The 25,279-nt window shown below is 33.6% G+C and overlaps 2 protein-coding genes across 2 annotated transcripts in view; one reads left to right on the top strand and one right to left on the bottom strand.

The window, feature by feature from the left end:
• Nucleotides 1–213: 213 nt before the first annotated feature.
• Nucleotides 214–3,148, bottom strand: LOC133179075 (LIM/homeobox protein Lhx3-like). Its single transcript, XM_061313796.1, has 5 exons — nt 3,010–3,148; nt 2,712–2,883; nt 1,790–1,992; nt 698–937; nt 214–448 (listed from the first exon to the last, which is right to left on the bottom strand). Exons 1-5 carry the CDS (start codon nt 3,104–3,106, stop codon nt 249–251), a joined length of 912 nt encoding a protein of 303 aa, XP_061169780.1. The 5' UTR covers nt 3,107–3,148; the 3' UTR covers nt 214–248.
• Nucleotides 3,149–4,568: 1,420 nt separating this feature from the next.
• Nucleotides 4,569–25,279, top strand: part of LOC133179077 (multiple epidermal growth factor-like domains protein 8) — a 67,680-nt gene continuing 46,969 nt past the window's right edge. The window contains exons 1-11 of the mRNA XM_061313798.1: nt 4,569–4,990; nt 7,080–7,240; nt 7,878–9,045; nt 10,807–10,949; nt 18,573–18,716; nt 19,358–19,547; nt 20,135–20,307; nt 20,625–20,846; nt 21,953–22,197; nt 23,755–23,959; nt 24,702–24,808. Of these exons, the coding sequence (XP_061169782.1) occupies nt 4,789–4,990; nt 7,080–7,240; nt 7,878–9,045; nt 10,807–10,949; nt 18,573–18,716; nt 19,358–19,547; nt 20,135–20,307; nt 20,625–20,846; nt 21,953–22,197; nt 23,755–23,959; nt 24,702–24,808 (2,960 nt within the window). The 5' untranslated portion in view covers nt 4,569–4,788. The remainder of the gene's footprint in view (nt 4,991–7,079; nt 7,241–7,877; nt 9,046–10,806; nt 10,950–18,572; nt 18,717–19,357; nt 19,548–20,134; nt 20,308–20,624; nt 20,847–21,952; nt 22,198–23,754; nt 23,960–24,701; nt 24,809–25,279) is intronic.

Here is a 25,279-nt window from a genome sequence, read left to right on the forward strand (position 1 = left end):
CTGGCAATTATTTGTTTTTTTAACGGAGAGCTACACTTCTGAAGTAAAATTAAATTATAATAATACATAAAGAAAGACAATCGCCTTACAAACAGATGAAAAATCACAGACAGATAAAGAGAACAAACATATTTTGCACCAAGTTTATTAAAAAAAAAAAACAACATAAAATCTTATATATAAATATAATATCATATATATAATATACACCAATATACATGTCCACTTTTTACACTTTCATAATGAATTTACGAAGAATTGCACCGAATCCATTGTTGATCGGGAGAACACGGGAAATATGTAGATCCTATTTGGGGTCCACCCCTCGAAAGGCGCGGGAGATATACTTCCCCATTACGTATGACGTCTGGTGTGAGCTCTATATTTGGAGGAATACAGTTCGGAGACAGGGCATTTCCCAACCAACTAAAAAAATCTCGTCCTGGGTCTGAAATAAAAATGAAATAGAGATGTACATGTAACGATATTCGGAAAGATTTGTGAGCACTGGCAGATAAAGATGAAATTTGTTAGTAAAAGTCCGTTTTCCAATTTCTGACTACGATCAGTTGTTGAAGTAAACATATTTTTTTTAAATAATTTTTATCAAAAGATTTTTTATACATTTCAATTTGCGATCAATCCTTATATATTTATATGCTTTATTTATTGAGACACCTCAGTAGGACAATCTTACTTTGGTTAGGTGTTTCATTCAATATCATGAAGTTCTTGTCTCTACATCGTTTTTCTCGGAACCAAGCCTGGACAGTTCCGGTTTTGAGTCCTATTTCCCGGCTGACTTCCTGGCATGTCGTAAGAGATGGTCTTGGGTTATTGATATAGATTCTGCTCAGCACTTCCGCGTGTTCCTTACTTACAAGAGATAAATCAAGATTTCGTGTGTTTTCCGGATGTAATGGACTATCTCTTCCCTCTGAAATGAAAATAATTAAGATTTTAAACTTTTAATCATCAAATTTTAATAAAATGTTGACTGTGTATCTAGTTTAACTTCCTTAAAGTCAGGTCTACCTGTCTAATAGCCCACGTTTCTTCTCCATTCTTACATTTTATTTTTTTTAAGTGTAATGTCAAAATAACCTGCTTTTAATAATACTTAAAGTACCATTTTTCTCAAAGTGACTAGTACTTAGAGTACCATTTTCCGCAAAGTGACTATCGATAATGGAGGGTGGTAAGAAAGTTCCCAGTTGTGTACTTCCATCTGCCTCGAAAATGACAAGATACTGTCATATATTTATTCTATTATGAGTAACGAGTACTTCAACAGTGGTGTATAATTTCAGAGAATATCAATGAAAGTTTATGAATATCACAAATATAACTTTGAAATATAAACTCGCAAGACAGATGGGACTCGGAAGCGTTCGATTTATATTGCAAGATGCTGTTTTAGAATATGATACATTTTTGCAGCATATGGATTTTAATAGCTATGGTGTATTATGACAACTCTATATTCGGTCAGATCAAATATTCAGCAATCAAAAGCAGCTATTGTGATGATAATGCAGACACTACTTATGAATAATGTACACTCACCCTTTCATGTTTTGATTTTGCTGAACACTAACAACCCCCCCACCCCCCACCCCCCGTTCATATTTGCTAGTCGTTGTTGCTTTTATTTACTTTTTTAACCACTATTTTTGAACTCGATTTTAATTTCTACTCTAGCGAACCGATTGATTCCAATAATGAGTATTGTAAAGCACAAAATAATTACGTATTTTGATTTAAAGATAATCTTAAATATCTTCTTTACCTTGTCCGTGTAGATTTACGTAGTCCTCTTCACAAATAAGTTTATTGTCGTCCCTAAGGTATACCCTGTCGCCTGTGTGTAAGGGGCGGTCACACAGTGTGCACTTAAAGCATGATTCGTGGTACAGGCTTCCAAAGATCCGCCTCACGATTTCAGACGGGGAGAGGTTATTTGAACACCCTGCACACTGTGATCGGTATAATCTGGAGTGAAATAAAATATTACCGGAATTAAGGATACATAACACAAACAAAAATTTGATGCCTGGATTGATATTTATTTTTTGACTGATTTTGAATAGAAATGACATGAATAATAAATCCCTAAAATATAAAGAAATCGTAAGTTTTCTTTTGTGCTTAAATATGCGACTTGGTTTTGTTTCCTCCATAATTCTATACTAAATTTTGCATATATTTTTAATATTGCGACAAAATCTTACAAAATTCTCCCACTCTACCTGGTAAATATTATTCAGGTTACTTATTTGAAAATAAATCTTTGAGAAATTTTGCTGATTTCTGAAAAAAGTTTGTTTGTGTTATTTATCCTTAAGTCGGGCAACAACAGTAGTAAGAAATCTAATCATTTTCACACTGGACGAAAAATCGTTCACTGATAGAGCGAAGAAATTTGTTTACTTAGATGAGAGAAAATATATGCAAAAAAAGTGTTGCATTAATTTATCTTGGTTAAATAGAATTAATGTCTGAATTTATTACAAATTGAATAATATGATGTAGATTTCAATTCAGAACTAAGGCCGATCACTAACTGCATAAAATACAATAACATGTACCATGGAATTAAAACTTTTTAAGTGTGCAGTGTGTAGAAGGCCTTGATATAGTAAAATAGCTTCAAATAAAAAAGGTTCGGGAAAAATATGTCCTTTGCATAGAACAGATTGCAAATAACTCACCTATTGAAATCATGTTCACAGTAAAATTCTTTTCCATTAGAGAAGCATGCATCACCCAGTTCTTTTTGACACAACATGCAGCGAAAACAGGATTTGTGCCAAAACTTCTCACTGTGTGACACCAGAGTAGCGTCATATATACTCAGAGAGCATTGATTGCATTTTGGGGCATCTAAATATAGTAGAAAAACAAATATTTAGTATTAGACACTAAGACAAAATTTGATGAAAAATTTAATTTTGAAATCTTCAACTAACTTTAAAAAAAGATAAATAAAATGCAACATAGTGTAAATACCTGATAAAACGGTGACGCTGGGAGCTGGACCCTGTGACCTTAACCCAGCAATAATATTTTCTGAATTTGGAGAGGGGAATGTACCACAGTCAAGCATGTCTGTACGAAGATATGAAAAAAATTGAGCAGAATCCCTCACTACGATACTCAAACTACAAACTGATCGACAGGTTTCACAGACGCTGTATTTATAACACTATCAATAAGTGATAAATGTCACGGCTGTTTATCATAATTTTAGTTCCTGCGACATGTTCTTTTTTCCCAATCACATGGACTACACACGTAAGACGTTTTGATTGATAATTCACCTGTCTGGGTGGAGGGTTATAGCCCGGGTGAATAAAAAAGAAATCAAAACTATAATTGTTTGATAATCTCCCCGTTAATTGATGCCAATTGTACGGGGGCAATAAAGCATTTAGTCTTATCTGTCTATCGCAATTATGATGAACTGCACGACAGTCAGGTGCGATTATTCAATCTGCGTTTTAGACAGGTTAATCCACCCGACGGCTTCATTAGAAAAATCATGAAAAGTCAAGGAACATCTAACGGTAAACAACGTTTGATGATTTGAACTGCCGAGGAATCCAGACGGACTTATCGCTGGTCAGGTTCCGTCCGAGGTTCACGTGTGTCTACCTGTACAGATGGACTTATGAAAATGTGGTCTTACCACTGATAAACAAAGCAAAGTAAACATCTTGGTGAAATACTTTCTCAGCCACGTCATGTTAGAAAAGACCAAACAATTTTATTTATCAACAAGTCAATAAAATATCTCGTAGATATCTTTTACCATAAATTAATTGTAAACTTTCTCATTTTTTTGAAACTTTGAACTCTTAATTAAATTTAACATACTTCGGAGATATTAAAAACACACGATTTTATTATTTTTAAGTCTAATAAATGAAACAGTATTTTGATTTTCCCTCTTTTAATTTTAAAACATGAAAAATTGACCCAAAAAAAAAATAAAGCCTTTTATTTGCAAACCTAATTGTGTTTAACTTTTGACAGAACTTTAAGAATGTTCGGTAAACAACTCGTGATAAACTGGAAATTGAAATTATATACATGTACTTATTGCGTAATAAGAAGAGACACGTATGGGGAAGGTGATATGAAAGAAAAGGAATTAAAAAATTACCCATTAGTATAATGTGCTATTATTATGATGTAAGAAGTACTTATGTTCAGGTGACAAAAGATTTTTTTTTTTTTTTTTTGGAGCATAAGAAAAATGTGCTTTTTTGTTTTAACACCCCCCCCCCTTTCCCCCACGAAATTGGTTATTGCCTTGATGTATTTTCCTCCTTCTTTTTAAATTTGCTTTTGTTTGTTTATTTGTTTGTTTTTATTTTTTATTTTATTTTTTTTTTTGGTTCGTTCATCTTTTTGTTTTGTTTGTTTGTTTTAAATATACTCGGAAATAAGAACTCTCCACTGCTTATTTTCAGTATTTAGAATCTTGACAAATATTCATCCAATCAGACCGTAGAAAAAATTTTGTGCGTAGATGCTAGGGAAAAAATGGACCAAGAGTGAAGAGAAAAACAACCTATCTCTGCATCCAAGCTTTATAGGTTTGAATTGACAAGATAAAAAGAATTACTCACGCTGTCACATATAAACATTAGTTGCATAATCTAATTAACTGTTCGAGGATATAGCGAGTATGACTGAAAATGTTGTTTACTATTTGCAAGCGGACGTTAGATAGACCTGAATTTATTAAATGGGTCATCAGCTGATAGTGATAGGCATGGAAAAATGGCTCCTGGTTTTAAGGGAGCTATCTCATCCCTTCGAATTATTTTCTTGTTATGGTATTTTCGATTAACGGAAGGATTGGCTTTGACGAGTGGTTGTAGACATGAGAGAGTTATCCTTACCAACAAGACGGGTACACTCACGGTGGGCAATGGCAATCATGATTACAATAACTTCGCACGCTGTGAATGGCTGATCAAGGGTAAGGTTTACTCAGGTGTCAAATAAAGTGATTTTGTTTGGGGACTTAATTGTAATAAACAAGAAAACCTCACAGGTATCACTATTGATTTATTGCTATTTGGAAGCAGGTCTCTGGTACAAACTGTTGAGTGACATTTATATCATTTGCATTTTTTTCCCACATCAAGTTACCCTGATTTTAGTAAATTTAAAAGTGGTATAGGTAAGAGCATAAGAAGTTCAGAATGATTGAAGTTGCTGCAAACTTATTCCTGCTCTTGGGATGAAAATATTGTTACACTCATTGAAAATGTGCATCTTTGAATCATTTCAAATTCCTAACAAATACAATTTCACGAGCAGTAGTCAATACAAATAGAGGGTAGCATCATTTCAAAATTATCCATACACAAGAGAATTAAAACTAATTAAGTGTCAATTATCATGGAAAAAATCAAAGTGTGTAGTATTCCTCTTGCTTGGTGACAATGGAGAGTAGCGAAAAAGTAAAAACCCAGGGTTTGAAATTAACAGTCGCCCACTCGCAATTTGCGACTGAGGTTCCATGTGGGCAACTTAAAATTACGTTCAAGTTGCCCACATGGCGATTAGAAAATTTACGATAATAAATATTTGTTTTTCAATTTTGTCCAAATGTTTTGTATTTTTCTCTTGAAAAATTTTGTAAGCAGTAAAGTGCTTTATAATTACCCGTAAGAAGTACTTATACATAAAGAGTCTAAGTGATTGTGTCGGGCACAATGTGGCATTGACGGGTCAATGAGCCCAAGAAACCAAAAAGTACTGTGTACTTGTGAATGAAAACGTGCCATGAGCTCTATACATGATATTGAATGATCATATCAATCTTCATAAACAGAAGAGTTCCATTTCAAATTTAGATAAGTCGTGCATAATGTTACAATGGATAGAAAAGAAACACGAAGCACATGATAAAAAAAAAAGAAAAATGGGGTTGCTGTTTTTATATTCAATAGAAGGTGTGATAATCTGTGGGCGAATAAATTTTTATGTGGGCCCCAGAATTGCAAGGTTCAGTAGCCCACATGGCAATCAAGGATTACAAGTTAGTTTAAAACCCTGAAACCCCTCATTTTTAAAAGTTTAGCAGATTTGTAGTATGCCTCTTAAAGAAAACTTTTCATACAAAATTGTTGTTTGGTATATCACCTTCTCTATCAGCATGACTCTATCATTATCTGACCAGGTGATACACTACAACAAGGAAGCAGTGAGATTTTATAGTTACTGATACTTGTTATAAAGTTTGCATATGGCTATAGGATCTGTCACAGAGGTTAAAAATATGTCACAATAATATAACAAGTTCATTTTGACAAGTTCAGTGCTATTGGAATGACTGAGGGCCATAACTTATAAGAAAAGTTCCTGACAAAAAGGTTGCCCATAACAAGTATCCATGACCAAGAATCAGGCTTATTTTAATATGGTCAAGGTCACTGAGGGAAAGTTTTACTTGGATTATGATATACAGAGAAGCATCAAGATTTATATTGGACAGAAAGCCTAGAGGTGGTTGTGTATGTGTAATTAATTTTGTAGCAATCATAAATGCACAGTATGTCTGGAAAGATACATAATAATGTGAAGCCTAATCAGTTAACATAAAAATTTGGTTACATTAATGAATTCAAGGACATGACCTTAAATCAAACTTCTGTCAAAAATAATTTCTGTGACTTTGATCAAACTTGCCCTGATGAAGTCCTTGTGGGAACTCTGTATGGGAACCACTTTTCATTATTATTAAGCTGAAAATATGAAGAACTCCATGCTGACCTAACAAATTAGAAAATACAAATTTATAAGGATGAATACAACACAGATTAAAAGAATTTCATATTTGTTGAATTGAAGCTCTTTTTGATCTTAATATTTTAATGTATACTATTTTCATTGAGCCATCCTTTTACTGTAAGGCAAAAATGATTTTTGAATCATCATATCATCTAAATTTCTCAGAATTACGGTGCCTATGAAGCTGATATATAGTATACATATCCTCTTTCATCTTCATTTCTTCCTGCAATTTTTGAAAATGTACTGTTTATTTTTCTTTTTATCAGGAGGTGTTGGGAAATCTATCCAGTTAGAGTTTATTCGAATAGAAACAGAATGTTCATATGATTATGTATTTGTGTATGATGGGAACTCGTACAATAGCACAAAGCTGGCCAGTGTTAGTGGTGATACACTTCCAGAGCCACTGGTGGCCAGGTCAGGCTACGTAAGTATAAATAACCAGTAACGATTATTATGCAAAATGTATAAGGATATACATAACCTATGTAACTGACTACACATATTATGTAAAATATGAAAGTACACATATTTAAAATCACGTTTCATTTTTGTCACACGCTTCTAAAATTTGGGGGTATTGATTTGGATCTGTCCATAGTCCTTTATTCTCTTTGTGTAACACTTTAAGTTTTCGAATGATATCTGAAAAAACCCTTTAGCTTTTGCAATGAAATTTTACATCATGACCTCTTATGCAATTAAGACCCCTGTTGATTTTGAGGTTACAGTTTAAAGCTGAAGGTTAGAAATTCATATATTGCATAAAATGGTTCTCAAATAATAACCCAATCATAATTTGAGTTCTCTTTGAGTTGGAGCAATGAAATCTTTTAATTCGCAATGACTGAAAGAAGACATTGTCCAGATGATAATATAAGTTCTAATATAAGCGGGAGACATTAATTCCCTGAATAAATTTATTAAGAAGTAGATTAATGTTATTCTTTACTTTAGTATGATATGAATTTTGTATGTTTTTATGTCACAAAACTAGTAAAAAATGTTTTATAAGATTTTAAGGTTATTTTAGTAGAATAACATACTTGTAAATTTTTTTGCAGATGCTGGTTTTAATGTTCAGTGATAGGAACTACCAAAAGTGGGGTTTCCTTGCAAATTATTCTATAACTGACTGCCCCTTTAACTGCCATGGCCAGGGAGCTTGCATTAATAACTCATGTGTCTGTGATATTGACTCTACTGGGGAGAGTTGTGAGCACAAACTTTGTCCCAGTAACTGCTCTGGAAATGGGCTGTGTATTCAGTCAGGAAGTCGTAGCCAGTGGGGATGTAAGTGTTCTCCAGGGTACACTGGCTATGCCTGTAACCTGGCTATACAGGGAGAAGAGGATAAGCTGAAGTGGGTAACCTTACTACCAAGTAGTACTGAATTTATAAACCGATTTGAACATGGTGCGGGGTTTATAGAAGGTAGTGAATGTGTATATGTGTTTGGAGGGAGTTCACACAATTATGTTTTGGATGAACTATTGAGGTTTTGTCTTTCAAAGAGCAGATGGGAAGTGATAAATAAAACTGAGCTGTGGCCTGATGCCAGGTATGACCATGGCATGGTTGTGTACAAAGAGGGGATTTTTTTATTTGGGGGTGTTCTATCTGATGGGTTACACAGTGATGAACTTTGGTTCTATGATACAATTAGTTCCAATTGGTCATTGTTAGCCTCTAACAGTACCATACAGCCTCCAGGTCTATCAGGACATAGCATGACCTTAGTGGAAGACACCATATATGTTATAGGAGGAAAAATGGATACTGGGCAATACTCATCTCATATTTACAGTATTAATGCATCAAGTCCTGAATCCTGGAGTCTTGAGAAGCTCTCAGGAGGTCGGACTTCTAACCGTCTTCTTCACGGACATTCCGCGGTGTATCATGCAGAGACGGCATCCATCATTATCTATGGTGGCATTGCTGCTAGGTCAGCCCGCTACACAACTTTGTCAAAGAAAATCTTCACATTTAATGTCATCAATAAGTTTTGGACAGAAATTGAGTACCGTGCGGAGACAGGGGCATTACATGTGCCTCTGCAGCGAGCTCACCATACTGCTCTGATACTGGGGAACTATATGGTTATATATGGAGGAAATGTTCACATACACAATGATGAGGAAAAGTGTTATGATGAGGGAATTTATTTATATCACCTTGGATGTCACCAATTCGTCAACCATTCTCTGGTCCATCAAGGCTCAAGTTATAGTAAGTACTGATAGACCCAGTGCAGAAACTTTGAAGTGCTGCAATGGGGATTTTGAAGTGTATCTAAGTAGGAAATTAGGAATAGTGATAAACTCAACTGTGTGTCTTAAGATTAAAGGTTATTTGAAATAGTTTTAGAACTTGATAAACATTTAAGGATTTAGCCAGTCAAGGAAATATGTTTTTATTATGCCCCGCCATGAATATGGCCGGGGCATATAGTGTTTGTCATGTCCGTCTTCCGTCCTTCCGTCCTTCTGTCTGTCCTTCCGTCACACTTTGCGTTTAGCTCTGTTCAAAGCTCAGTTTCAAAGAAACTATCCAAGATGTTTTTATCAAACTTCATATGCTGATACAAACTGATGAGAGCTATTCAACTGCATCAACATTTTTTGACCTTGACCTTTCTTTTGACCTTGACCTCACTTTTCTTAAATTAGTGTTTAGCTCATTTTTAAAGATACCATTCAAGATAGTGTAATCAAACTTCATATGTTGATGCATACTGATGTAAGTTATTCAACTGCATCAACATTTTTTGACATTGAACTTTCTTTTGACCTTGACCTCACTTTTCTTAAATTAGTGTTTAGCTCAGTTTTAATGAAACCATTCAAGAAATTTTTAACAAACTACATATGCTGATACATACTGATGAGAGCTATTCAACTGCATCAATATTTTTTACCTTGACCTTTCCTTTGACCTTGACCTCACTTTTCTTAAATAAGTTTTTAGCTCAGTTTTAAAGATACCATTCAAGATAGTGTTATCAAACTTCATATGCTGATACATACTGATGAGAGCTATTCAACCGCATCAACATTTTTTGACCTTGACCTTTCCTTTGACCTTGACCTCACTTTTCTTAAATTAGTGTCAAACTTTATATGCTGATACATACTGATGAGAGCTATTCAACTGCATCAATATTTTTTGACTTTGACCTTTCCTTTGACCTTGACCTAACTTTTCTTTAATTAGTGTTTAGCTTAGTTTTAAAACCATTCATAATATTTTTATCAAACTTCATATGCTAATACATACCGATGTAACCTTTCAACTGCATAAACAATTTTTTTTCTGACCTTGACCTTTCATTTGACCTTGACCTCACTTTTCTTAAATTTGTGTCAAACTTCATATGCTGATACATACTAATGTAAGCTATTCAACTGCATCAATATTTTTTCACCTTGACCTTTCCTTTGACCATGACCTCACTTTTCTCAATTTGTGTTAAAATGTTGCATTACTAATATACCCTTGGCGGGGCATTCATGTCCTATGGACATATTTCTAGTTTTATCTCATTTTCTTTACCTTTAAGAATTTAGCCGCCTCGTGAAAATTGACATTTTTTTTTTGCAACTTTCAATGTGATAACAAATGTGAATAATAAATTTTCATTATGCATTTTCTATGCACATCTTATTCTTAAGAAAAATGGGAACAAAGCTTATTATGTAAAACAGCTGTATTTGTCCTCTCTATGTCAGTGTAGGTCACTTTTCAGATTAACAGTTGTTACATCACAGAAAAGAGACTGTAACATACATACAGAGGTACTATACATATCTAGACACTCATTGTCTATTACCCAAACCTGCAGACCCGATTATTTTGAATTAACAAATGTGAGAATCAATAAAAACATGGCAGAACCTGAATCGTTACTGTTATCTTGTTTATAATGACAGTAATTTTAGTCCTTTTTCAATTTCTGTTCTTCTTTAAGTAATGAAGATGTTGTAATTTCAGAATCAATGCCTTCTAAGGGAAGGTTTGGTCATACAGCTGTTGGTATCCATGGCAACATTATGCTTGTGGTGGGCGGTTATAGTGGTTATCCCCATGGCGATGTATTGGCATACAAGTTTCCTGGAGTTGTAGCTCCTCCCAGTGTGAGTGCTGTAATTTTTATTATAACATTATAAAATTTTTATAATTGAACTAAATATGGTATGCATTGCTTAAATTTTGAACAAGCTGTCTGCATTTTTTTTTTAAATTTAAGTATATATTAATGCATCCTTTAACAAACACTATGAAGAATTACTGATTTTAATAATTTGTGATAAATTATTTCCTCACTCAGGCTAAAGTCCATCATCTTTTCTAACAAAAAGTAATTTCTGTGCTTTAATATGAGATAGGTAGTTGGGTTCCTCATTTCACTTCAGGTCATATCTGCTCAATTTTCCTCGGTCAACATTTGAACATTACAATTAGAAAGTTTTTTGTCTGAAACTTCAGTTATTACTTATTCATTCACCCATCAACTGTTCATTTAATTGAATGTCATTCTCCTTCTTTCCATCTTACTATACTGAAATGCAAAAGAAATGCAACATCCTTATTTTAAGGGGAAAATTATATACAGGTTATAACTTTGTACTTAAAAAGTTAGGACATCTTCAGCTTTGCCAAATCAGTAATTTAATGATTGAATGATTTTCATTCCATTACCGGAAGTTGATTTTGAGCCCTTTTAACAGAAATAAAAAATTGATTGTTTTATAAAACATTTGACAATAATTTTCCCCTTAGAATAAGGTTGTTGCGTTTCTTTTGCATTTCAGTATATTATTCTGTATAATTTAAGCTTTTTTCATGTTTGGATCATAACTTGCACACTCTGAGGCATAGTATCTTCTTTAAAAGGCTACTCCTCCTACAGTTTTATTCTGATTGCAATAGATCTTACCACAAAAAAGGACTAAACCAAGGATCATTATTCTCTTTATTGCTGTTGCAAAGTTTCAAGTCCAAGTGCAACTTTTCTCTTTCTTTGTTATAAGTTCAAACCAGTAGAGCTACAGTCTTGTTAGAGATTTCTGGTTTTTCTCAGTCCCATTGAGTCTTAGATAATGAAGTTTGACTAAAAGGTTTGTGAAATTTATTTTTATTTCGTGCTCGTCATTTTCCTAGTATGATTATGACATCGCATGTCGGAATGTTTTGACGACATTATGTTACATTACTAATGACATTTAGGTTTGACTGTACAAAATATAAACAAAAAATTTAATATAAAAGGATCAAAATTTTAAATCAACAAATATACACTATTCAACCTTGCAGAAATTTAATTACAATGTAATTATCTCAAGGAGTGGTTGTCACTTTCCTTTGTGATGTTTTGTTTACATTAACCAAGCACAGAAGTCACGTATCAAACATGATTTCTGGTGTCCTGAAAGTGAGATTTAAAGAAAAATTGTTGTTTCTGGTAAATAATATATAAATATTGCTTGTCTTTAAGGGCAACATTGAAAATTTTCTCCCCAAGAAAACCATTGTCAACTGAGGCACAGCTGATGTTGAGAGTGATTTTTGAGGCATGAAATTTTCAATGTTGCCTTCAAATATATGCAGTATTCAGATATATGCAATATTCATTATAATCATATTAAATATTTCATACAAATACATATTACAGTGAACTGTGTGAGCATAAATTCTGTGTTTATTGTTGCTGTGTTCTACATCTACCATGTTAGAGGGGGCATGGTTGCCTAATTTAGAGGGTTTCTCAATGAATCAGATGCATCTAATTAACATGAAAGTATATTGTTTCAAAATACAGACAATTTTTCATTCCTTTTATTAAGAAGAATGATACAAGGATGAGCACTTTGGCTATATGTAAAAGGATCTCCTGCTCATATTCCTGAAAAATTAAAATTTGAATTTGACAGTCATCAGTCTAGACTTGTGGAAATGTAGAATTTCAAGGAGAGTCTTTACATGAAGATCATTCTAGGACATTCATTAATAGATTTGTGATATAAAGTCTGTCACTATGCAATAATGAAGAGATGTAGACAAGGATCAAAATAAATGTAAAGTTTATTAAGTTAAATATTAACTTAAATATCACAAATACTAATTTATGGAAATACTTCAAAATATCAAACATTAGTCTCTTTAACAGGTAGTGTTTTTGAATTCATGCAAGAGCTGACTGAATAATTTTTTAACACCTCTGAAATTGTAAATTAAAAGGGAAGATAAACTTGTTTATTGTGTGTGTCTGTCCAGGTGTTACTTAGTGTAATCGTGAAATAAATAAGACAGAGACCTCATATATGATTCGTAGTTTGTCATTATAATCATTTATCATGGCATGTGTCACAGTTTACAAATCACCATTACCACAACTTCTTTCAAAATAAGATTATTTACATTTATAAATTGACAATTTTTCAGAAAGTTCCTAAAGGTAAATTTTGTTGATACCCTGGTAAATGTACTAGTTTAAACAAAACATTTTTAAATTTTTTTTTCCTTAATAGTCATGCGCGGATCTAGAGAGGGGTCGGGGAACCCCCTCCCCCCCCTCCTCCGGAATTTGCTAAGTTATTTAATCTTTAATATATTGAAGCAAATAAAAAATGACATTCACCCCCCCCCCCTTCCCTTTTGGAAAAATGGACCCCACCAACACCACTTGAAAGTAGTTTTTTTTCATGATTGGTATATGGATTTTATGCTTTTTGGCTTGTCAAGAAATTTTCTGGGTTTGATACTTTTGGGAAAGGAGGTTAGGTTTTTTTTTTCTTGTCAAGAAATTTCTGGGTTGGAAATTTTTTTCCCCCTTGGAAAGAATTCCTGGATCAGCACCTGTTGGTGATTGTTTGCAGTTGTTCAATACTTTAATGTTTTTCATATATGATGTTGTATGAATATACATGTAGCAAATCAAAATAAATTATATCATTTTGTTCATTTCAGACTTTTCCAACATTTTCAGTTGAGTTTTATTTGCTTAGTACCCAATAGACTTGCATTTCCAGTTATGTTTTGTCAGCAATCATTTGATATATATTTTTGCACTTTCATATTCTTTTATCTTGACTATTCCAGAGGGTTTAGCATGGTCAAAATGGTATATTTACATTTACTGTGTTTCATTTACTTAACCAGCTCGCTCCGTGATCGGGAGGTCGTGAGTTCGAATCTCGGCCGCGACTGACCTAAGTCAATAAAAAATGGGTAGCAACTGTTCCTTCGTCATGCTCTCGGCACTTTGAAGTGAAAGTTGTGGGTCCTTCGGATGAGACCTTAAAAACCGAGGCCCCTTGTCACGGCAGGCATTGGCACGATAAAGATCCCTCACTGCTCAATGGCCCTGAGTGCTGAGTAAAGGTCAAAATTTGAAGTCCTTCACCTGTATATGGTGAGGTCTCTATATGAGTGAAAAATTCTCGAATGGGACGTAAAACAAAACACAATCAATCAATCAATCTTCTTAACCAACCATGAAATTGATATGTTATAAAATGAATATTTTTGGTGCTTTTAAAGATTCAAAATGTAAATATAAGGAATGTTTTTAAGTTTAGTGCATTAATGGTGTGGAAATCACACAGACCTGTGTGCACATTCAAGTAAATTCAAATACATGTAACTAAAATTTTGTTAGATATTTAATGCATCAATGCCAAGGAAAATAGTAACATGCTTAAAAATTAAATTTAACAGATATTTTTAAGAATTTTCATGCTCGTCATTTTGCTAGTATGATGTTGACATCGCATGCTGGAATGTTTTGACGACATAGTTATGTAATGTTTTCGGCGTGATGAGTTCGAAAGATACGCAGGTAGGTTAAGGCTTCCCGTAGAATATCACAGTGCACTCTGTGCCTTCACATCTCTGAACTACCAAAATATGACGTCATAATGGAAAATGACGTCAAGTCACTGCAAACTTGAGGTGTTATGACGGGGAGAGTGTCATGAACTTTACACTTTATTCAAACTGCATGTAAAATGCTAGATAGCTATTGCAAAACTCACTGGTCGTTAAAGGTTTTTTAAGTCTTATATGTCCGAATATTTTAAAAATACACCGCTTACCTACCCTTGATTGAAATTCAGCATCTTCAAAATGATTATGAAAAATATACTTTTGAAATGTACTCTGTTTTATACCCGTGGTTGGAGGTAGAATTTATTTTGTGTGTATAAAAGAGTCTGGCGCAGGTGATTAATAAGGATTAATCTGAGAATTTTTGTGGAAATCTGTAAGAAGAGGTTGTTCTCTAACTGAATCTTGCTTGGGAAAAATGTGTGTTGGCTTTGTTTTAATACAGATTACGATATTGTGTGGAAAATACCCTCAAATTTGTAGGTAAGTTGAATTTCTCAGGAAATATTTTGTATCTAAGTAATACTATGACTTTTCCCAAGCACATTTCGGATACACAAGGATACAATGAGTTTATTTATATAACAAAATGTAAATAATTATTGTGTTAATCAGCTGCGCCGAAGCAATTTATATGGAACACTTCAAAAAATTATAAATGACCGTCACGTGATCAACAAAGTCATGTGATATCATAACAAATATGTTAATATATAGCCGGGGATGCCCTCTATATAAATTGGGAGTACTTAAGTTCAATACTTATAAATTAAAACCAGAACCGACCTTGCAATGACATATTATGTTTTGAGCGCATTTTATAGCTTCGGGAAGCCTTAACATAGCTGCGTAGGATAAATATAATAATTACTAAATATTATTTAGCACTGAATATTACCACTAAATATGGTATGGTTAAGTCTGGTTGCGGCTAAGATCCGCTCTCCTAATTTCTGGTAGCAAATATTGTGAATAAACCTGTAGCAGTTTTTTTTTTATGAAAGAAATCAACAAAAGATAACAAATTTTCAAAAATTATATTCTGATACATGTATTCAAAAATTTATTATAGATAACAAAATCAACAACAAAATATTTATAGATAAGGTTGCACAACGTCACTTGCTAGATTTACAGGACCCCCCGAAGTTCAGATAAAGTTAATTTCTAATACCCAATTTCATAAATGAGAAATGAATTATATAAATTTCAATTATAGTACCTCGACATTCCAAAGATAGTCTGGGAGCGACTAAAAACTGAATTAAAAAAATCCACAAGTCTGGTCTGGACAAAAGTAACTGTAAAAATTTCTACATCTGTTCACTAGAATCCCAAAACTTTAACTGACTACAAAACTAAATGTTTACGCTAATATGTCGTAGCTTAACCAAACGTGACGTTACACAACCCAAAATCACGACACATTTCAGGTTAAAAACCTGTACATAATTTCCTGCGACTGGAAGTAATGGGAAAAGAAAGAACAAATATGGAATGACATAGTAAAACAATTGTACAACAAATTTAAACGTATTTTAAAGATATAATAACGATGAATGAATTTTCCAGTTAAGATCACAATTAGATAGACACACATTTTAATAATGTAGTCAAAAATCATTACATCAAAATCATTACATCTGCATTTCTAATGACATTGCATCACAGACTCAAGATTCCTTGAATGCTCTGCCTACTGAGCATTTGGTTTGATTAAAAATATTTAAACAATAAAATGCTTTCTTTGTTTGTTTAGTATGGGAATTAATGTCACAGCTGTTGCAGAAAAAATACATAACCCGCTTACGTGGATCATGTAAATTTTTTCTGCAATACAACAAAGAAAGTCATTTTTATTGTTTATATTTATAGCTGTATAAAAAAAAAAACATTCAAAGTAAAATTAAATATGTTAAATATTGTGTTATAGATGTGTATGTCATCGTATGCATAACTGATGGAACAGCCAAGGCTCAGGAAATCCATGCAGGTGGTTTGCTTAGTGTCCTTTACTGACTGATAAACGGCAATGGGTTTCATAAGAAACAAAGGAAATAATATTCAGTGGATGTAAATATAAAGTGAATATTAATGAAGGACTAGTCCCAGGGAGTAGCTCTGATTTTACATGGAGTAGTCCTTAGATGGGGGTTAGTGCCTTCTCAGGGAAATAGATAGTCTTATGGTATTCATTTTATATGAAGTAATAAAAGTAGAGGCATAATAAAAAATATTAACTTCAAATCTGTGTTCATACCCCTTAAAGATAATACAGAACAATAACCACAATTCATGAAAATATTGCCTTACTTATAAATAGAATATTTACTATATCACAAAAATAAGGTATCGCAAAAATATGGTGATCTACAGTAATGTATATTTATAAATTACTTTTCCAGTAGTGAACATCCAGAATATTAATTAATAGGATACTTTTTGATTTGATTTGACAGAAATTTACCCCTGATTGCCTCTTGTTCACAGGGAAATGGATACTGCATAGAAATATAATGGTGTAATTTGCATTATTGATAGTTCCACTACTCTAAGAATCAGCTCAGTCTGTCTTTTAATCAATAGAGGAATATGAAATTTGTTCTTTCTACATGTTCTGTATTGATCATATCCTGGCACCATCAATTTCTATTTTTAGAAACTGATGTCAAATTACTAAAACATATTGTTGGACCAAACAAGTGTCAAATCTGATACTGCTGAAGTACAACAGAGGGCAATGTAATTTGGACTAGTGATACTTAGTACCATTTTACTTATCATTTATAGCAATTAAGTTGACTATATTTACCAATTGTTTGAAATCTCTTTGAATGAATAACAGATCAGAACCCTTGGCTAATGAAGTTGTAAGGCTGGGAACTTGACTGGCTTTATGGATTATGCAACAACATAGGTCCATTAAAGATTATACTGGTTATGTAACTTAACAGTGTTCAACTCAGAATTATATCTAGCATATCTGCATCCTAGGGAAAGCTAGCAAAAAAATTTGATGCAAGGTACCAGATTAAAGCATAGGGGCTTGGTTTCAGGATAGTGTATTGTGTTTAAATTCACTGATTATAATAGAGATTAAAAATCGCTGAAATCTGCAGTTTTAAAGAAAAACATTTTTAGTGTACGTAAAAAATTTCAAGGGTTGACACCTGCCATCTTGGATTCCAGAGGATAACTTGGTTCACACGATTTTAATCAATCTACACTTTTCTTACGGGTGTTGAATGAAATAAGCTAGCCTCAAAAATGATTGAATAACTGCCTTCTATTTTCTGCTGATTTGCACTTGCTATATAAAACATAAAACATCCTTGATACCTAACACTAAAATTGAAAGCAACGAAAGTGATGATTTCTAACTATGTAAAGAGTAGAGGCATTCTGAAATTGCACAGAATGTCTAGAGAAGTCAGAAACTGCTCCAGACTTATTCTTTCTAGACCTTTCCATGCAATCCTGGGATGCTTCTACACTTTACATAGTTAGAATCATCACTTCCATTGTCAAAATGAAAAGTAATAGGTAACGGCCTCAGACAAAAGTTAGGTTCTTGAGTGTGACAAAAAGCATGTTGTCCTCAAACCTAGTCAATAAATGTATAAAATTGTAAGCCATTCTGTATACTAAGTGCACTATACCTCTTTTCTTAATTAAGAACAGCAGAACCAAGGTAATAATAAAGGTGAGCAGTATGGCCCATGGGCCTGATGTATGCTTCTATTTTACCTGTGTTTAACTGTATTGTCCACTAATCATCAGATATAATAGTTTCAGTGTGTATGGTATTGAAAATTTACTTTTGTATAGTCTGTTAAGCTTGATTAAAAGTAAGATCTTGTTTTGTCTTCCAGTCTGAGGAGAGCTTTGACAAGGATTACTGTATGGTGGACTATGCAGACACACCTTATGCATGTTATTACGATTTAGAGTGCATGATCTGTAAAAACAGAACCGACATTAAAAAGCCAGGCTGTGTCCACAGAAATAGACCAGAGGTATGGATACATCCATTTCATTTTGATTGTGAAGTGCTTAATACAGTTAATCATAGTTACAGGAAACATGCTTATAACAATGAATTCATGCTTACAGCAAAGTGATTTTTTTTCCTAGTAATTTTAAAACATTGTGAACTGATGGGATGTAACAAATCACATTTATAGCAAATTGTAGTTGTTCGTCCTTGGCATTTTGGTATAAACATGTTTTACTGTTACAGTACACTTCTGACTTCTGTTCCTCATTTGTACAAAGTTCTTGAATTTCCATTCTTATACATTCACCTTTGTCAGTGGCTCGCTAATGTTTGCTTGTGTTCCTGAGCAAATCATCCAAATTAAGTGAAGCATCCAGATTACTGAAATGGATCTTTTATAATTTATATGTATGTTCCTCAAAAAATTGTCTGGAAGAGGAAGCATCAAGATTACTGGTATTCGAATTAATGAAGCTCCCCTGTATTGATATTATTGACCTTAAGTTGATGTTTTGCAATAGCATGCTTTTGTCTAGTGTCTTTGTACATGGTGAGGGTCATTTAGGACTGATCACACTATTCTATCAAATTATGAATATATATCCTTTTTCTTCTGCCCATATCTTTTTGACCTTTATCTTGCTTCTTAAATAATTTCAGATGTGTTACAATGGTGAAATGGCCGCAACACCATTTCATTGCCAGCATATTTGTTCCCTCCTAAAAACCTGCCAGGCATGTTTGTCTCAAGGTCAGGGTGTGAAGTTGACATCTGCATCTCCACGGAAGCGGTTCTATCAAGTTGAATGCTCATGGTGTGCAAAAAATTCAACATGTCAGCGGAAAGCAGGTATAACAAGAATAGATATCAGTTTTAAGGTTCATAGACCCTCTGATAAGAGAGATGACTCTCACTGGAGTAAATGGCTATTATTCCTTTATAAAACTGTCGTGTCAAAATGACATTTCCGTCAAATTTTGCTCCACAAAGTGTACTGTAATTGTGTATGTAAATTGTGTTCTAAATTAGATTTCTTCTGGAAAATCGCCAGCATTAAAACAAAATTGTATATCACTGAGCAGAGGGACATTAAACCTTTAAAATGAAGTCTGTATTAAAACCCTCTGAGAAAAGTGACATTCTTGACTAGATACTTAAACTTTTTTTTGCCTTTTAATTATAGTTTTTACTACAAACTTTTCTACTGGTTTTTAAATTAAAAAAAAAGCATTTTTCAGTTTAATTGATTTTCTTTTCAGTTTTTAAAATCTTCAATAAAAAAATTGGAATGCTTTGTACACTTATAAATGAAGTATCACATTAATTCAAATGCTTAAAGTCCATATTGTATAACTGTACATAAAAGAGTTTGGGAAAACTTTTGTAGCAGTATTCATCTCTGCCTTGTTCACACTGTATTATGCCATGTTTTGTAGCGCCTGAAGGCTCGTGCAGGGCTGCAGATGAGACAGCCTCTGGAATCGTGGGATGGTGGAATGGGGTGAGTCCAAGCTGGACAGACATTGACCAATGCAGTTTAGCAGACATTCCAAGTGGTATCCAGAAGGCTACCTACTACCATCCTAAAAACGATTCACAACCAGACGAGGTAATATTTCATTCATCAATTCTTTCTGCTGATTATTCCTCACATGTATTTGCTAAGGAGGCACAAACATCAGAAATGACAATGCAAGCATTTATTTTCATGATGTTTGCCATACAGAAATAAATGTCTTCCTTGAAATTGCAACAAGAAAAGTTTTAAAATGAATTTTAAACAGGGTAATAAAAGAAAACAAAAAAAATAAAAAAAACTTTTTATGTATGTTGAAATGATTACTCATTATGGCAAGATTTCTGAAGTCTTTTAAAATTTATGTCATTCTATGACCCTACAATGAATCATTCTGTACAATCTTGCAGGTGGAATTTTTGGGTGAAATATCAGCTGTAATGACAACATATCCCAACAGTAATCTGCTGGACTCCACTCAGGAGCAGGTTTTCCTGTCTGTAAATTTCCATGGTTACATCTGGCCTTTAGAAGTGACCCCTAGTTTAGATAGTGAATTGACACTATATATAGAATCACATAATGCAGAGGCAACCATGTTACTCAGCAATGATAGTTCCATCCAAAATGCAGTAAGTATTGCCGTTTTCATATGCATATTGTTTTTAGACACTTTAGGAGCATATGTCCAGCATCTTTCTGTGGTTTATCACAGCCAGTGTGCTTTGAACTGTAAGCATATTTTGCACAGATATTGCTTGGTATAAAAATGTTATTATCTATTAGTATGGTTACTGATCTTGTGAGTTTAACTTAAAATGTAGTTTGAATCATTCAAATGTTTAAAAAAAAAAAAAAATCAGTGATATATATTTTTTTAAGCAGCATAAAAAAGGGTATTGAAAGAACATTTTTGGGTCTTTTATTTGACTTCTGATCATTTTAAATTTGAAATAGTGATACCGTATAATGGGTATTTTCTGCAGTTGTCCAATTTTTGCGGATAAGACAAATCTGCAAAAATTACAATCGCAAAATATTTCTTCAGTATTCAGATATTTTTTACATGCTAGTCTGATAAGTGGTGCGTATGTCAGTCAACCTGGTTTAATGTTATTTCATAAATTAACTTGCTATCTTTCACAGGTCAAATCGCAAAAATTTCCAACCGCAGAAAATACCAGTTATACGGTAGTTGTTTTCAAAATTCTAAGAAGGGGTTTCATTTTGAACCATTCAGAAGATGTTTTTAAAATATTTTCTTTTTATGTTGATTTCTATAGTGAAAAATGCAATTTTTACCAAAATTAAAGAGTTATCTCTCTTTGTTTTCCCAAATAATTTATGTTTTATGAAAATTCACACAAATATCTATATACCGTAAATATGAAAAATCATTCAAATATGTTAACTTTTGAAATTTGACTTGGAGGTAGGCAGCAGAACAATGCCATTGTTCGCAGTTCTTTGGCAGCTTGCATGCTGTGTTTTGTAAAGCAAAATATATTTTTAAAAAGTTAGAAAAAATAAATGGAAATTTCAGAAGTTGATTATGACCTTCCTTTGGACATTTGTATGGCAGTGGCATTTTTAAATGCGCAAATTCTCTAAATCTGAAATGCAGTTATCCAGAAATGTTTGATTTTAAAACAATTGAAAGGTAGCCAGAAAGCACCTTAAACTTACCTTGATTTTTTCAGAGGATTTGTCAAAGCTATACATCTTTTGGAATTTTCAGGAGAATGTAAGAAGCCAGAAATCTTCTCTCCAAATTCAAGTCCAGGTTACACTGAGGAGGAACAATAAGCCGATTTTTCCAAGTGTGGCCAGGGATAGCAAATATTACTTCCAATTGGAGTCCAGAAAGTTATATCAACCACAGAAGAATGCAACTGTCGCAGTGAAGTGGAATGCAGCAATCAGCACAAAAACGAAAACAGATCTTAGTCAGATTTCTACAGAGTTCCTAGAAATGTTTCACAGGTGGGAACTTGCTGTTACACTAGAGTGATTGATAAGGGAAATGTTTTACAGGTGTGATATTGTTGTTACACTAGGGTGATTGATTGGGGAAATGTTTTACAGGTACACTAGAGTGATTAATTTGGGAATTGTTTCACAGGTTGGGATTTGTTGGTACACTAGATTGATTGATTAGGGAATTGGGATTTTGGGATTTGTTGTTACTCTAGATTAATTGATTGGAAAAGGTTTCATAGGTGGAAATTTGTCGTTGCACTAGAGGGATTGATTGGGGGAAATGTTTAACAGGTTGGGATTTGTTGTTACACTAGAGTGATTGACTGGGGAAATGTTTCACATGTGATGATTTGTTGGTACACTAGAGTGATTGATTTCTAAAATGTTTCATAGGTGGGGATTTTTTGTTACACTAGAGTGATTGATTGGAGAAATGTTTCACAGGTTAGGATTTGTTGTTACACTGGAGTGATTGATAGGGGAAAAATTTTACAGGTAAGAGATTGTTTACACTAGAGGGATTGATTGAGGAAATGTTTTGCTGGTTTGAATTTGTTGTTTCACTAGAAAGATTGATTGATTTCTAAAATGTTTCATAGGTGGGAATTTGTTGTTACACTGAGTAATTGATTAGGAAAGTGTTTCACATGTGGGAATATGTGATTGATTAGGGATTGTTTTACATGTGGGAATTTGTTATTAACTAGATTGATTGATTTGGGAAATGCTTCAAAGGTGGGAATTTGTTGTTGCACTACAGTGATTGATGAGGGAAGTGTTTCACATGTGGGTATTTGTTGTTACACTGGAGTGATTGATTGGGGAATGTTTCACAGATGGGACTTTGTTGTTACACTAAAGTGATTGATTTGGGATTATCAAGTCCTTCACACTGAGGGAAGGGGAAGTGGGGATTGCTCTTTTTGTCACACCAAGCAGCTATGTTACAGTAACATACAAAGGAATTAATATTCTTCTCATATAGTTAAAGCTCTCCCTAAATAAAGACAAAATCTATTTTTAACTTTTTATGCCCCTGGATTGAAAGATCCCGGGGGTATATTGTTTTTGTCCTGTCTGTCTGTTTGTTGTCAACTTTAACCTAGCCCATAACTATTGCACTGTCAAGGGTAAGGCTTTAATATTTGACATGAGTGTTCATTATGACAAGACCTTTCCATTGGTACAGAAATTTTTGATCATGTGACCTCAACTGTGACCTTTGACCTACATTTGAAAAACTTTAACATTGGCCATAACTATTGCACTGTAGTCTACGTCCCACTCCAGAATTGTGTTACCATCGGGGGCATAGTGTTTCACAAACACATCTTGTTTTTATGATGTTTTGGGATGATAATGATATAAAAGAAGTGGTTAAATAAATTAACATATTAGAAAGAGAAATGATTAAAAGTAAAAGATAACAGGAAATGTATGCTGTGAAAAAAAGGTGATGGCAGAAGAAGGGATGAATGGTAAGATGTAATAGAGATAAAGTGGTAGGAAATAGAGTAGGAAGTCTGACCGAACATCTGAAGCCTGCTTTCTGTTTTCCAGTGATGTATGTAGTAATTACACCAACTGTCTGTCCTGTATGACTGATGCCAGCTGTGGATGGTGTCCCAACACTGACCAATGTGTCAGAAAGGGGGACAACTCTTCTTCAGCCTGGTGTGGCCCTGACCAGGACATGCTTTTGATTACCCATCCTACTGAGTGCTCTAGATGTCCTGATTATGTGGATTGCCTGTCCTGTTCTAAGGTAAGTTTCAGTTAGTTGATTCTTATCATTGCCATTGGAATGGGGAGGGGGGACCTCCTGACCTTGACCTTGGAGTTTTGACCTACATTTGAAAAACCAACCTTGGCCATAACTTCTGAATGGTAGGTACTAGGGCTTTGATATTTCACATGTGTATTTTTTTGTGACAAAACCTACCAACATTATTGACATCCTGACCTTGACCTTAGGGTTTGACCTATACTTCAATCTTGGCCAAACTTTTGAGCTGTTGGTGCTAGGGCTTTCATATTTTACAAGTATATTCCTTGTAAGAAGATCTTTTTTTAGTATCAACATTTTTTACCTCATGACATTGACCTTTGAGTTTGGCCTACTTTTAAAAGAACTTTCACCTTGTCTATGAGCTGCCATATGGGGGGCGTCAACCAGTGTTTCACAAACACATCTTATATATTGGAAACTATAAAAAAAAATAAAAAATAAAAAAAACAAGATTTTCTGACTCTTGACCTTTTGAACTCAAGATCTCCCTATGTTTTTTTTTAGTTCCCTTGATTTTCCAGAGATAGAGCATCACCTGTTATTATTATAAAGACTATTAGCATGTCACTTTAAGAATTTGCAAGAGTTGGTATATTTTTTTCTTGGGGGGGGGGGGGAGAGAAGGTAGTGATTTATAATTTTGTGATCCAGCTAATTTTATGACCTTTTAAATGAGAAGGTTAAGGACCTACTAATTTTGCCAATGTATTGTTTATAGGATGTTCTGTGTGAGTGGAAACATGTTAAAGAGCAGTGTCATCGCCGTGGACGTTTTGACTCTGGCACTGTGACGGATCCCAACAAATGTAGAATGCCGTGTCATCAGTAAGTATGAGATTTTGTAAATTTTTTTAAAAATTCTTATTTTGTTAAGATATTTACATTTTGAAACTCCATATGAATTGCTAAATATTTATAATGTGCATGCATGACTTCATAGTGATACACTGTTTGAAGAAGGCCTGTAAATTTCTTACAGAACTATGTACGATAAAGGCATATCCCTGCCCCCATTAAAGTCAAATTTTGATAACCTCTTGAAATGTGCACAATTATATATATTGTTTAAAACAAATCTGACAATATCCATTATTGATTGGGGAAAAAATAATAGCATTTTTGTCTCTTTGACATCACAAACTTTTGAGCTCATTTGTTTTTTAAAAAGAGAGGAAAATGCATGAATTTTGTTCAATTTTGACTCAATCAGTGAGAAGTTCTTAAGAAATTCTTGAAAAATCTTAAATCTCCCATTTCAATACCAGTATTCAACTGAATATGAAAATTCTTCATAGA

This window comes from Saccostrea echinata, unplaced genomic scaffold (assembly GCF_033153115.1).
Source record: "Saccostrea echinata isolate AGI-Se365-2 ecotype Australia unplaced genomic scaffold, CSIRO_AGI_Sech_v1 ptg000004l, whole genome shotgun sequence".
Lineage (NCBI taxonomy): Eukaryota > Metazoa > Mollusca > Bivalvia > Ostreida > Ostreidae > Saccostrea > Saccostrea echinata.